The sequence below is a fragment of the Aethalodelphis obliquidens genome, unplaced genomic scaffold (assembly GCF_003676395.1).
Source record: "Aethalodelphis obliquidens isolate GAN/ISIS:26980383/991018 unplaced genomic scaffold, ASM367639v1 scaffold91, whole genome shotgun sequence".
Classification (NCBI taxonomy): Eukaryota; Metazoa; Chordata; class Mammalia; order Artiodactyla; family Delphinidae; genus Aethalodelphis; species Aethalodelphis obliquidens.
The window spans coordinates 5,275,476-5,289,186 of NW_020838035.1; the positions used below are offsets into that span (position 1 = coordinate 5,275,476).

Consider the following 13,711-nt stretch of genomic DNA (forward strand, 5'->3'; position numbering starts at 1 on the left):
GGAAGGGGGAGGAGGGAGAGGGCCAAAGGGGGAGTGGGGAGAGGGAGGAAGGGGGAGGGACAAAGGGGGAGGGGGGATAGGGAAGAAGAGGGGAGGGGGAGAAGGGAGAGGGAGTGTGTTTATGTCAAATAGATACCCACCCCCCAGGACACAGGTCAGAATCTACCATTTGGGATGAAGAAACATAGGAGGGGACAAGAGACATAGGAGATTTTTTAATGAAAGGGTGACAGGTGAAAATAAATAAAATTTAAAAAATTAAAAACTGGTTGAGAAAACCTGCAGCACTGACTTGTACTAAATAATGATTTTTGGTAAATTGCCGACTTAAGTTTTGGATTTCTGAAGGTTGCTCAAATATGGTGATTCTATATACCCAACTTTCAGAAAACTCTAGCAGTTGAAATTCTACAAGTGCTATTTATTAATAGAAGACGTTCCCTGGAAAACTAACCTATTTTTTCAAAAATCAAATAGACATGCAGAATTTAAAAAGCTGATGAAAAATAAGAGCTTCTATTTCAGCATAGCTGTAAATTGATAACCAGCGTTCCATGAAGCCAAATCTAGCTGGGCGCCTAGCCAGCCACCGCCGTGCGCTGTGACAGTGACTGAGATCGGTATCCTCGTGACATGTCTAAATCATGAAGAAATAGAAGCCAAAGGACTGTAATAATAATAATTGTATATAAACACATAGTAACAGAGCATTCTACAATTCTTTCCCACAGATATGCCAAGAACTAAAAGATTAATAATTCATAACCCATGCAAAGGCTCAATGACTGGAATACCATGATAAATACTCTCTATACAATACACTGTTAAAATAGTGCTTGAAATCTAACTCAGAGCAAAAAACAAACCTATAGCTCTTCTTGTGATCTGCATCACAGTTCCAGAGATTAAAATATCAAAACAACAATAAAATAGTCACTTGCCAACACTAATGCTATGTCTTAAAATGAAACAAAACAAACAAACAAAAAAAACACTGATCAGGGATCTCCCTGGTGGTCCAGTGGGTAAGATTCTAATCTCCCAATGCAGGGTGCCCGGGTTTGATCCCTGGTCGGGGAACTAGATCCCACATGCCGCAACTAAGAGTTCGCATGCTGCAACTAAAAAGATTCCACGTGTTGCAACTAAGACCCGGCAAAGCCTAAATAAATAAATATTAAAAAGCAAAAACAAAAACTGATCAGTTAAGACCTCCTCTTGAAAATCCTTATTCTTGTTCCACATTGAAGACCAGAACCTGTGAAAACGTGCTCTGAAAGTAGGCATATTCCCACAGCTTATTCAATCACTGGAAAGAGGCCATGTACACTGAAGGAAAATCCACTGGTAAAAATGATAAGATTGAACTTCAATTTATTTCCATTTATTCAATTGTTAATGAATATCCAGTATAAGTACGGTGCTAAAAACAGTCTCCTAAGATAAAGCCAGAGAAGCTACAAAAACTTTTTTAAAAATTAGGAAAACCAGGAACTTCCCTGGTGGCGCAGTGGTTAAGAATCCGCCTGCCAATGCAGGGGACACAGGTTCGAGCCCTGGTCCAGGAAGATCCCACATGCCGCGGAGCAACAAAGCCCGTGCGGCACAACTACTGAGCCAGCCCACCACAACTACTGAAGCCCACGTGCCTAGACTCCGTGCTCCGCAACAAGAAAAGCCACTGCAATGAGAAGCCCGCGCACCGCAACGAAGAGTAGCCCCTGCTCTCGGCAAGAAGAGAAAGCCCGCTCGCGGCAATGAAGACCCAACACAGCCAAAAATAAATAAATAAAATTTTAAAATTAATTAATTTTAAAAATTCAAAAAATAAAAAATTAGGAAAACCAAGCCGTTTTCCAAGATGTTGTACCACTTCAAACAACTGGTAGACAGTTTAGGAAGGAATCATGCTGTTATTTGCTGTGGCTTAAGTCAATCTTAAATCTTATGAAGGTATGAAACTTCTACGTGATTAATAAAAGATTTCTTTCAATAAAAATATCAGGTCCACAAATAAGTATTAGTAAAACCCAGTATGTTCCATAGCTAAGTGACACCGGACGTGGCGATGAGTGGTCAGCGGGTTGAACAGGAGCTGCATGCAGAAGCAGCGCAGGACACCTGTGGTTCTGCCTCAAACCCAAGTGATGCTGAGCTCTCTCTGCCCCCCTGCTGCTGCAACCTCCATCGCTTCAGAAAAACCACCAAGGCCAACCAGCAAATCAAAACCTGACCTCCACAAAAGCATCAAGACCCAGAACAGGAGAAAGCGTGACACAGAGTTTTATGGAATTAGGAAAAGCTCGCACCCACAGCAAAACACTGCATTTAAAGCAAAGTTCGCATTTCCCTGAAAATGGAGCAATTCTACAGACTAACCTGGTCTAGAAAGTGTATTCAGCTGGGGGAAGGCAGGGGCCTGACAGAGTCCACAGCAAGCACACAAGGGCACTGGCAAGTCGCCACCGTGTGGCTGTAGACACGAAGCAAGGTCTCTGAGGAGCACACTGTCAATCACCGTGTGCACGGGGGCCCCTCTTCCTGGACTTCATTAAACACCCAAGGTAAACCGAACGCTTTCTGGAGACATTAGGTTCTATTCAACAAGTAATTATGACGTGCCAGCTGTGCACAGATGTCAGTCATCAGCAAGGCCATGTCCCTCCTCCCAAGGTCCCTTTTTTCTCACACCTCCAGGTGCTGCATTCCCTGTTTAATTGAGGCTGCCCTTGTTCCATGTTCCCATCTAAGTATTCAATCACATAGCAGGAAATTCAACTGAGAACATCTCACCCTTTAACTATTCCTAGGCTTCCGGTCATACACCTGGAGCAGTGGGGATGGGGCGGGACAGAAATAAAATAAGGGGGATGGTTTTTTAAAGGAATGACCAAAGCAAAGTAAAGCAAGAGGCACAGCACAGATGCAAACATTAGAGATCATCCTGGGAAAGTTGCCCCCTTACTAAGCTTGGTGACCTCAGTGAAGTGAATGAATGTTTCTACCACTCAATTTCCTCATCTGTAAAATACGGGGGTAATAATCCCTACAGCACATGGGAGTGGACTCTAATGCATCCAATAAAAAGCAATAAAAACAGGAAGTTTTACTTTTCCTGGCAAAAGAAATACAGAAGGTGGCCTGGTAAGGTCCCCCTCCTCAAGTCACTCAGGGCCCAGGTCTTTCCATCTCATTATTTGTCTCTATCTAGGGTGTGATCTGTGACCTCATGATTCACAACAGCTGCCAGAGCTCTGGTCATCACATCTAAGTTCCAAGCAGCAGGAAGGAAAGAAAGGTACACAACCTCCCTTCCTGTAAGTCCCACAGTAATTCGGCCTACCTCTCACTGCCAGCACGTAAGGGGATGGCCACACCTAGCTGCAAGGGAAGGTGGAGAATGTGGCCTTTTAGCTACACGGTAACAGGCCCAGAAAAAAATTGGGTTTCTGTTACTAAGGAAGAAGAGGACAGTGTATGTTGGAAGAAACTAGGAGCCATTACCACCCATACCTCCTTCATAATACAGTGATAACTATTTAAACACAGGAAATGTTCAGCATCGTCTTAGAATATACTAGGCTTCTGGGACTCAGCTCTGTTCTAGCCTTGATTTCATCCCTCCTTTCCCCCCCATCTCCTTTCCATCACTTCCTTACTATACCTACATCCCACGTTCTCAGTCACCACCTCTTAATTTATCTATCACAACAGAAATTCTGTTGATTCTTGGATTCTGAATCCCCTTTTCATGATCATATACAATCTCATGAAACACCTGAGCATTTTGCATATTTTTTTCTACCATTTAGCCATTTCTGTCATGATTATATATTATCAAGCAATAGCGTGATGTAAAATCATTACATTTCAGATCATAAAATTAAAGTTCATAATCATAATGGAAAGTTGATTTTGATAGCATCCGTATTCGAAATTTATACGTAAAAACAAATGTTGATTTTTTTACGGCTCTAAGAGAAAATGCTACTTAACTTACTTTAAAATCATTATGTAAAGGGGAAACCTCTCCAATTTTCAAATGACAGCAAAGATCATACTCCTTGGTAACTGAGTATCTGCTAGCTCTGAGAGGCAATATCCAAAAAGGAAAAAAACAAAACAAAACAAAACAACAACAGCAAAAAAACACCTGGGTTTCCATGAGCTTATGTTTATTTTATGCTGCTTTAAAAAATTCAATGTATATTATGTTTCTACTTGGTCACAAAGAGGGTTTTAGCCTACAACATGTAAGCCCATCACTGCAAATAACATACTGTATGCATATAGGTAATAAAGAGAGTCCAAGTTGGACCTGATGGTCCACTCTTAGGCTGTCCATCTACATGGCCTCATCCAGTTACTCAACCTCATCCTCATCTGCCCGTTTGAGACAACCGGCCCAGGGCAGACTGCTTTGGGCCAAGGATCCTATGACAAGCACAGAAAAGGGCGGGAATGACCAGGAAAACTCAGAGAAAGAAAATCACAAGGCCTGACAAGGTCAGAACACAGATCCCCAATCACATTAGCTAAGCGATTTGCAAAAGTCAGTTCCTTGGTTGTAAGATCATGCATTCACTGAGCACAGGCCCTTTGCTGGGCCTTCAAAGTGAAAGAATGAATGACAGCCATTAAACACTTTTCCTGTACACATTTATGAATGAATACGTACATATCATGTATATATAAAACAAATGGCATTAATCATCCATGAATATGTGCCTGATCTTGAGTAGGTGTTAAGAGACAGTGTATTTGATGACAAAAAGTACGTATCTCTGGTGTGGGTTAAATAGATACTGCATTTGGTTCTGAGATGCGTATCTCCGGTTTAGGTATTAAATAGCTACTGTGTTTGATCACACAACTTTTAACTCTGGTGTGTGTTGAATAGATACTGTGTCTGGTTATCAGTGTGTGTGTAAGTGTGCAGGCGATAGGGCACCACAGCACCTGCACTTGATTTTTTTTGTTTTTTCTGCTAAACAGAAACGAAACTATGGGGAAACAAGTCATACAAATGCAGTTGGAGCCACCAGAATAAGAGTACAATTGGATCTTTCAAAGGAAACATATGAACACGGGATTTACTGATCATCTGTCAGTTGTAAGCATCTTACCTGCCCTTTGTATTCCACTGGTTTTAGTCCTGCGTAAATGGGCACAAAGCTGCTGGCTAACAGGACCTAGACGGACAAAGAAACAGCTTGTGAAAGGAGGCAGTAACACTCCTACGATATATGTCATGTCCCCTACTATGAAATTAAAATCGCTTAAATGTACAAAAATTTACTATAACAATAAGTTCCATGTATTTCAAGGGCACAGTGGGACACACTTAAATAGAAGATAACATTTATTGATATCAGAAAAGACCTTAAAGAGATATGCACAAATCATTGTTCTCCAACTCCATCCACTTCACCCGAGTAATACTGGCACTTAAGTTGTAGACAGCCAAGTCATTACACAATTAAAGTCCAGGTAAGTCTAACTTCCTGAGTGTGTACAGGTTGCAAGTAAGTTATTTACGATGTTCTATCCTACACTGTAAGAATTATTTGAAAGTTTCACTCTATCTTCCAGAGAAACAAACCCCTCTGGTTATTACGGCTCAGGGGATGTTTTCATTTATGTCACCAGGATGTAGCACATTTCATGGGCTAGTTACATGGCCTGGATATGTAATGAGACACTGGCAGGGAGGGGCACCAATTATACTTTATCTTCCATTTAAAAAGTCGAAAAAGATTGCCATTTAAAATATTACCATTTCTTCTCACAGAAGAAGCTGAGCTCTGGGAGCTCTTCTGACATGTGCAAGTTTTATTCTGCAATGCAGTTTTCAAATCGCTAGTGTTCTATTTGGAAAGATACAGTATTAGATATGGAATACTTAAGCTCCAATCCTTCAATTGATAACTGAAGACTCCATGGCTGTTTGTTGTCAAAGAGTTCACGAGATTTTTTTTCCAAGTAGATATTATTCAGAACTGGATTATGGTCCCCAAAATGATTTGTACATCATCCACTTAGAATTCTTTAGAGATCAGAGAGCATTTCCCCCACAGGAAGAATGGTATAAGTATGATTTGTGAGGTCTGCTCTCAAAACCCAGCAATCCCACTACTGGGCATATACCCAGAGAAAACCAGAATTCAAAAAGACACATGCACCCCAGTGTTCATTGCAGCACTATTTATAACAGCTAGAACATGGAAGCAACCTAAATGTCCATCAACGGAGGAATGAATAAAGAAGATGTGGTACATATATACAACGAATATTACTCAGCCATAAAAAGGAACGAAACTGGGTCATTTGTAGAGATGTGGATGGACCTAGACACTGTCATACCGAGTGAAGTAAGTCAGAAAGAAAAAGACAAATACTGTATATTAATGCATATATGTGGAATCTAGAAAAATGGTATAGGTGATCTTATCTGCAAAACAGAATCAGAGACACAGATGTAGAGAACAAACCTATGGATACCAAGGGGGGAAAAGGGGGGATGGGATGAACTGGGAGATTGGGATTGACATATATACACTATTGATACTATGTATAAAATAGATAACTAATGAGAACCTACTGTATAGCTCAGGGAACTCTACTCAATGTTCTGTGGTGACCTAAGTGCAAAGGAAATCCAAAAAAGAGGGGATACATGTATACGTATAGCTGACTCACTTTGCTGTACACCTGAAACTATCACAACATTGTAAAGCAACGATACGCCAATAAAAGTTTTTAAAGATAGCTGATTTATTCTGAAGTGCAAGTAAATGAGAGACCCAGTCACCAGCATAACGTGATTACTATAGGACACTCCTCTGTGGGCGGCGACCTGACACAACTGTATTGCGACACTGCTGGGACTTGGCACAGACTTTCTTATGTGGTGGCTCCTTGTGACCAAAGATCCCACAGACAGGAAAGGGTCTGCATCTCCTTCACAGCCAGATGCTACTGATACCTGCAGGTACCGCCCCCCTTCTCCATAGTAGGAATGAAGACCCTCCGTAGTGGGGAAACAGCATCCTCCCATGCTGCTGGTGTACGTGAGCGCCAGGGCATCGGTCCTGGGTGCCAGCGCGGCCTCAGCCACGGGCCCCTGACAGCTGGTCCGAGAAGCATGGCGGGGCTTCAGACTGGAGTAGGAGCAAACTCAATGGTGTCAAAGCACAACAGAGGGACTCTAGAAGGAGACAGGAAGGGATCGTGCCAGGTGCTACTGCGCGTCTCTGCTGTGCCAGGCTGATGCTGGGTGCCAGAATCAGCTACACAACATCTGGGCCCCGTGTAGAGCGAAAATGCAGGTATTCGAAACTGTAAGGTGTCGAGAGCAAAGCATGAAGCCATGGTACGAAGACACCCTTGCACAAGAATTCTCAGCCTTCTAAGAAGGGTCAATGCAAACGAGCCCCCCACTTAGGCATTCATTTCAAAATCTCAGCTTTCGGTGTGGGGCCCCCATGACGTTACCCACACCCCCTCCACAAAGACGCCAAGCAGGAGTGAGCATCCCCTCCGGTGATTTGCGGAAGATCACATCCATCCGCGGGGCCGACGGGATAGAAACCAAGCCTCTTCAGGCCCAACCTCGTCAGCCCCCTGGTAGCCCCGACCTGAGCAGCTGAGCATTTTTCAGAGCAAGGCTGTTCACAGTTACGGTCACTGCCTTCACCCTAACTAATCTGGCCCTATCATCAGTTGGCTACTCCTTTAAAAAAATAATTACAGACCCTAGGTTCGTTCTGCAAGCACAATGCAGCTACTTAATGAAGTTATTTGGCAAAAATGCAACACCGCACCATAGCGATAACAATTTGTACATAGCACACATATTGCGAAATTACAGTACTCAGACGCCTTTAAACAGCCAAACACACTCTATAACTGTAAGGACTTACTTCACTATGACAGGCATGTGGCATGCAAAAAAAAAAAGAAAAAAGAAAAAAAATCACTACCCTTAGAAACAGAATTATGTGGGTTTTTTACCTCCCGTGTGTCAAGTTATAATGTGAAGTTCACAAGTTAATGCTTAGAACTCTTTCTGAGCTGTTTAGATGAAAAATGCTACCCAATTACTTTGATACAGATAGTAACAGTAAGAATCCTCTGAACTGACATGAAAGTGCGGTGAACTGGAAAATACCCGTCATCCTCCCCAAAATCAGTGTATTTGTTCTGTCATAGTTTATACGGGCTAGTGATTTGTATATCAAACTATGGTTAGTGGGAAAATTAGCTTTTGATAGTTAGGAACTAAGCGGCTTGTCTTATTCGATGTCAACTTACTGCCATTTTATTGCAAGCAAACAGGATTTTCTAAGGCGGGAGACAGTTCATGAAATATGTACTATTATGCCTCAACATGCTTCTACTGTCTTACCTCACTGGTGTTCCAGTGAAATTTTTCTCACCAACAAATATCGATACATCTAGGGCAGTGGTTCTCAAGTTGGGGGGGCGGGGGTCTGAGCCCCCTGGGGACATGTACCCATGTCTGCAGACTGTTTTGGTTGAGGGCACCAATACAGAAGGCAGGGACCTAGTTAGTGTTCCTGCCCTGTCACTTAGCCCAGCACTTTAAGAATTACATGTACGTGAAACCATTGATTTTTTGTGTTTCCTTCTCACCAAATACACGAGGATAAAAATAAACGTCAGCGACTTACTGTAGCAACTGTATAAAGCATTGCCAAGTGTGGATTCAACACACGTTCAGATTAGCTTTTTTCATTTTACATTTTATAGAAAAGGGGTGTTTAGAAAATTATGTGGCCTGGCTTCCTTAGAGAATAAATTGTCAACCAGTTTCATTTATGCCTAAAGTTGACTGTGGAGTTTAATGAGAATCTGGCTGTGTATTCAGAACCTGCTGGTGCAGTTGAAATTCAAAGACAGATTCAAATTTGTCTTACCCAGTCTTCAAGATAATGACCAATCTTAAATTCAGTCCTTATTTCACCTTCACGGGGCTAAACGTGAGAAGGTCTTGCTGTAAGAGCATGCTCACCGTGTGCAAGGCAATTCAGGACATCCTGGCAATGGAGACAGGTGGTGGTGGGGGGGACACCATCCTGCAGGAACGCCTTCCTGGGCGTATGTGTGTCAAAGAGCATTCACGGATGTCAAAAGACCATCTCAGAGCACATACAAGGGGCGTCAGTTTTAAACACAAATTTGATGATTTGTACCAATTCAGACAAGGGCCAGAACACTATCCCTCCCGCTCCGTGGCACGGTTAATTTCAAAGCCATTCCTGCTGAGCTGTGGAGGTGGCATATGACTTTCTTGTAAATAAAGGGTTTACTTCCCTAAGTATGCGTTGCAGGAGGCTAATATTGAAATATGTTTGGATTTCCTGATTGCATGTTTCCTTCTGAAGAAGGATAGCCCAGTATAAAATCTGGAGCTTAAAATGGGTGAGTTGAGGTGCAAGATGTATACATTGGGACATTCGGGGCACAATATGTAAACGGGCCCACAAATCAAGGAGTTGCTAAGGGCCCATGACAAGTATTTGCCTCTGTGCCTGGGCCTCCTGGCCAACGCTCCCCAGGGCTGGAATCAGTGCTCTACAGTATGGGGTTACGGGGCAACGTGAGGCTTAGCCCCGCCCCCATGGCTCTGCAGGGCACTGCCCTCGTGGGACGTCTCTGCAGTGCCCTGTGCTGGCGGGGGTCCTGGCACTCGGGGGCCTCTGGTGGAAGGGAGCTGCCCTGATGACCTCTGAATGGCCTTTGTCCATGGTCTTGGACTACATATAGGTCCTGGCTTCTGTCTAGGCGGCCAACTCATCGAACCTCCTTATCACAGGGTTATCTGGCCAGATGGCCACACCCTTCCTGTTGTGTCCTAAACAGGCTCTCTTATTCTCTTCAGTATGCAGAGGCTGAGAATGTTCCAAATCTTTAAGTTCTGCTTTGCTTCTGAGGAACAATTCCATCTGTAAGTATTTCTCTCTTCTTGTGTTTTACTCTAAGTAGCCAAGAGAAACCAGGCTGCTCCTTCAAAAATGTGCTTAGAAATCACCTCATCAAATATCCAGTGTCATCACTTGCAAGTTCTACCATCCCCAGAACACGAAGACATGAACATAATCCTGCTATTCTTGGTCAATGTATAACACGGGTGACCTTTCCTCCATTGTCTGATAACATTTCCTCGCTTCCGTCTGAGACCTCATCACTATGGCCTTTACTATCCAGGTCTCTCTAAGAATATGGAGGCTCTCTCTACGGTTTGATTTTTTCTTTCCGAGTCGTCACCAGAATCACCGACGGCAATGCAGTCCTTTTCTAACATGCACCTCTCAACTCACTGAGCCCCTGCCCGTTACTCAGCTCCAAAGCTGCTTCCACACTTTTAGGTATTTGTTACAGCAGCATCCTCACCTGTCAGTGCCAAGTTCCTGTCTCAGTCTGCTCAGGCTGCTACAACAAAATACCACAGACTGGGTGGCTTAGACAGGACACAAGTTTATTTTCTCACAGTTCTGGAATCTCAGAAGTCCAAGATCAAGGGGCTGGCAGATTCAGTGTCTACTGAGAACCCACTTCTATGTCCTCACATGGTGGAAGAGGTGAGGGAGCTCTCCAGGGTCTCTTTTACAAGGGCACTAATCCCATTCATGAGGGCTCCACCCTCATGACCTAATCACTTCCGACAGACCCCTGACTCCAAATACCATCATATTGGGGGTTAGGATTTCAACACAGGAATTTGGGGGGGGGACACAAGCATTCAGACCATAGCACTGAATTAAATCACCATGGACATAAGATCCCAAATACTATGGAAATCCAATCCCAAATAAAATGAGTCTTTGTACCACATAATTGGTCCAAAGAGGTTCTCAGAAAATAATCAACTATCATTGCAGCTATCAGATGAAAGAATAATTTTTTCATGCCACCAAAAATGAAGTTAATATAATTTAAGTATGAATCATCACACAAGCACATTGGTGAATGTACACCAGGTCAATGGTTGAAGAGGTATAAAAATCAGACGCCTAAAGGCAGCAGAACTTGGTCATAATCCATTTCCCGAGATTTTATAGATGTAGGTGAGCACGTTGCTCAAGAACAAAGATAAGGGGTAAAAGAAGAAAATGTTTAAGAAAGGGTGAAGCCTACCCAGTCTGCAAAAAGAAAGCTGGGACCTTAAAATTTCATGACAGACTCACACAGGGATGCTGACCAGTGATGTGTGTGGCTTATTATCTTATGTGTTCATTATTTACTAAATATGGACTGTAATTAACAAGCTTCTAGGACTTGACTATTTCAAGCACAATTTTACATGATTTTTTCAATTTACTCGCCATGGTAACACCGATTAGCTTTCATCTCCATTTCACAGTTGAGAAAACTGAGGCTCAAACGTAATTAGCCTCAGAGGACACCATCAGGGAATGACAGACCTAAATAGGAAAACTGGGAGACGCACAAAAAACAAGTGATAATCCAAGACAGTGTAACAAGACACAGACACACGGACACCCATGCACACACTGTGAGATACAGGTTTCTAGTTGGATTTTCAGGTACACAGAGAACCTATCTATAATAAAAGGCAGCAGTCGGCTGGTGGATAATGAAGAGCTTGGCATTAAAAAGAAAAAAAATCTAGTAATTAAGAGCATAAATGACGCATTGATTAAAAATCACCAATATTTAGTACTCTCCCATATTCCTGTCCTGGCTAGCAATTCATCCTTGACATGCTCTACCTCTGGTTTCAATCTTAATCTCCGTCTGTCACCTACAGACTTCCAAGATCGTAGACATTAAACCCAAGGCTGAGGGATCAGAGCCAGGCAGGCAAAGCTCCCAGGAGACGCCAGTTACAAACTGTGGGCTGCTTCTCCTCTTGGCTTCTGGAACTCAGCGCCCTCCGGTCTCTAGCTAAGGAAGTGGGGGAGTGGCCGGCGCCTTTCTTCTCTCCCCTGACACTGAATGAGGTGATCAGAACTACCACCCCAGACGGCGGTCTCCCACTGGCCTCTTTGATCAGAACACAGCATGTCACTGCCCAGTGTGTGTTGGGGGGAGGGGGAGATATTTTCCCTTCATATTCTTCTCCCTCCCTCCTGCAGTCTTCACCAGTCTTACTTTTTGAACTACATGCTCATGAGTATTCCAGGCATACATTTCATACATTTTTATAGCCACCATCTGCTGTCAAGGAACCATCTATCCTTCCTTTCTTTGAGTTTCTGCAAAAGGTTAGAGCATTCTACTAAACATTTAAAATGCTTCTCGTATAACCTAGGATACATATTAATTATTCAATTATTCTCCTTACAAGGTATTATACATTTGTGCCAACTAGTTCTCTTCTGTTCAATGAACTCAAGTAATTTCACCAGTTCTCTGAGTAGTTATTATCCAAAACAAAGCAAATCAAAAAAGTCCTGTTTGCTTACTGCAGTACTTTGCTATGGCTGCTATAACAAGTTACCACAAATTGAAAGGCTAAAACAACACAAGTAAATGTATGATCCCAGGGTCTGGAGGTCGGGATCCAGCACGGGCCGGATCCACCTGGGCAAAAAAATTCAGGTGCTGGCAGGGCTGCATTCCTTCCTGCGGGCTGGAGGGGAGACTTGGTTTCCAGCTCATTCAGATACTGGTAGCATTCAGCTCCACTGGCTGTAGGACTGAGGTCCCTCTGCCTCGCTGGCTGTCAAGGGGAGGACCCGTGGTGCCCTCCTCATACAAAGGCTCCTGCGTCTCAGAAGGAGCAAACATCTCCATTTTTAAGGACACGTGTGACTAAGTTAGTTTGGGTAGGCCCAGCTAACCCAGGATCACCTCCCCATCAAGACCCTCACCTTCACCCCATCTATACAATCCCTTTTGCCATGTGAGACGCCGTATTCACAGGTCCTGGGGATTACAGCATGGACATCTTTGGGGGACGTTATTGAGCTCACGACACTCCCACATGAAAGGAATTAAGAGGGTGATTTTATCTCGCGTTGGGAGAGGGGGCCATGGCTACCAAGCAGAATGTTAGAGGCCTGGACTGTGGTCCCAGCTGGGCCACTAACGAGCTGAATTACGTTTTGTCCAGATCATTGAACATGAAGGATCCAGCTTCTTCATTCTTTTAATAGATGCCATCTTAGTTCATTGACTTATTCATTCCCATTCACTCATGGAGCACAGGTTGAGGGAGCTGATACTGTGCCAGGCGCTGGGAATACAGCAGTGGACAGAACACAGCAGTCCCTGGACCCTCCTACCCCCCACCCCCACCCCGAGCTTACACTCTCGTGAAGGAAGATAGACAAAAACTAAGTAAACAGAGCAGTAAAATTCGTATGCGGAACAGTGGTAAGTAAATCAGGGCGGGATGTAGGAAACATCAGGGGCTCGGCCACTGTAGATACAGTAGCCACGGACAGACTCAAGGAGAAGGTAGTAACTGTGGGTAGAATTGCCCTTGTTTCATGATAGGATGATAGTCTTTTGCTCCCAACCTTGTTCTCTTCCCAACAAGAAGAGGTATTCTAACCACTGCAAGCCTGATACATCTGCGTCGGCATTGACGATTGGTGACAATTCAGGCATGGGTTATCAGCTTCTCCCTTTCTATTTTTTAAGTCTACACAAGAGTATAATAATATTATAGAAAAATATTTTTCTAAGATGGAATGACTATGAATGTATAAGTGAGAGA

General features: G+C 43.4%; 1 protein-coding gene across 2 annotated transcripts in view; it reads right to left on the reverse strand.

Annotated features, from left to right (window-relative positions):
* Positions 1-13,711, reverse strand: part of PNPLA4 (patatin like domain 4, phospholipase and triacylglycerol lipase) — a 32,898-nt gene that overhangs the window by 10,746 nt on the left and 8,441 nt on the right. For both annotated transcript variants that reach the window (XM_027095520.1, XM_027095521.1), the window contains exon 5: positions 5,127-5,192. In XM_027095520.1, coding sequence (XP_026951321.1) covers positions 5,127-5,192 — 66 coding nt within the window. The remainder of the gene's footprint in view (positions 1-5,126; positions 5,193-13,711) is intronic.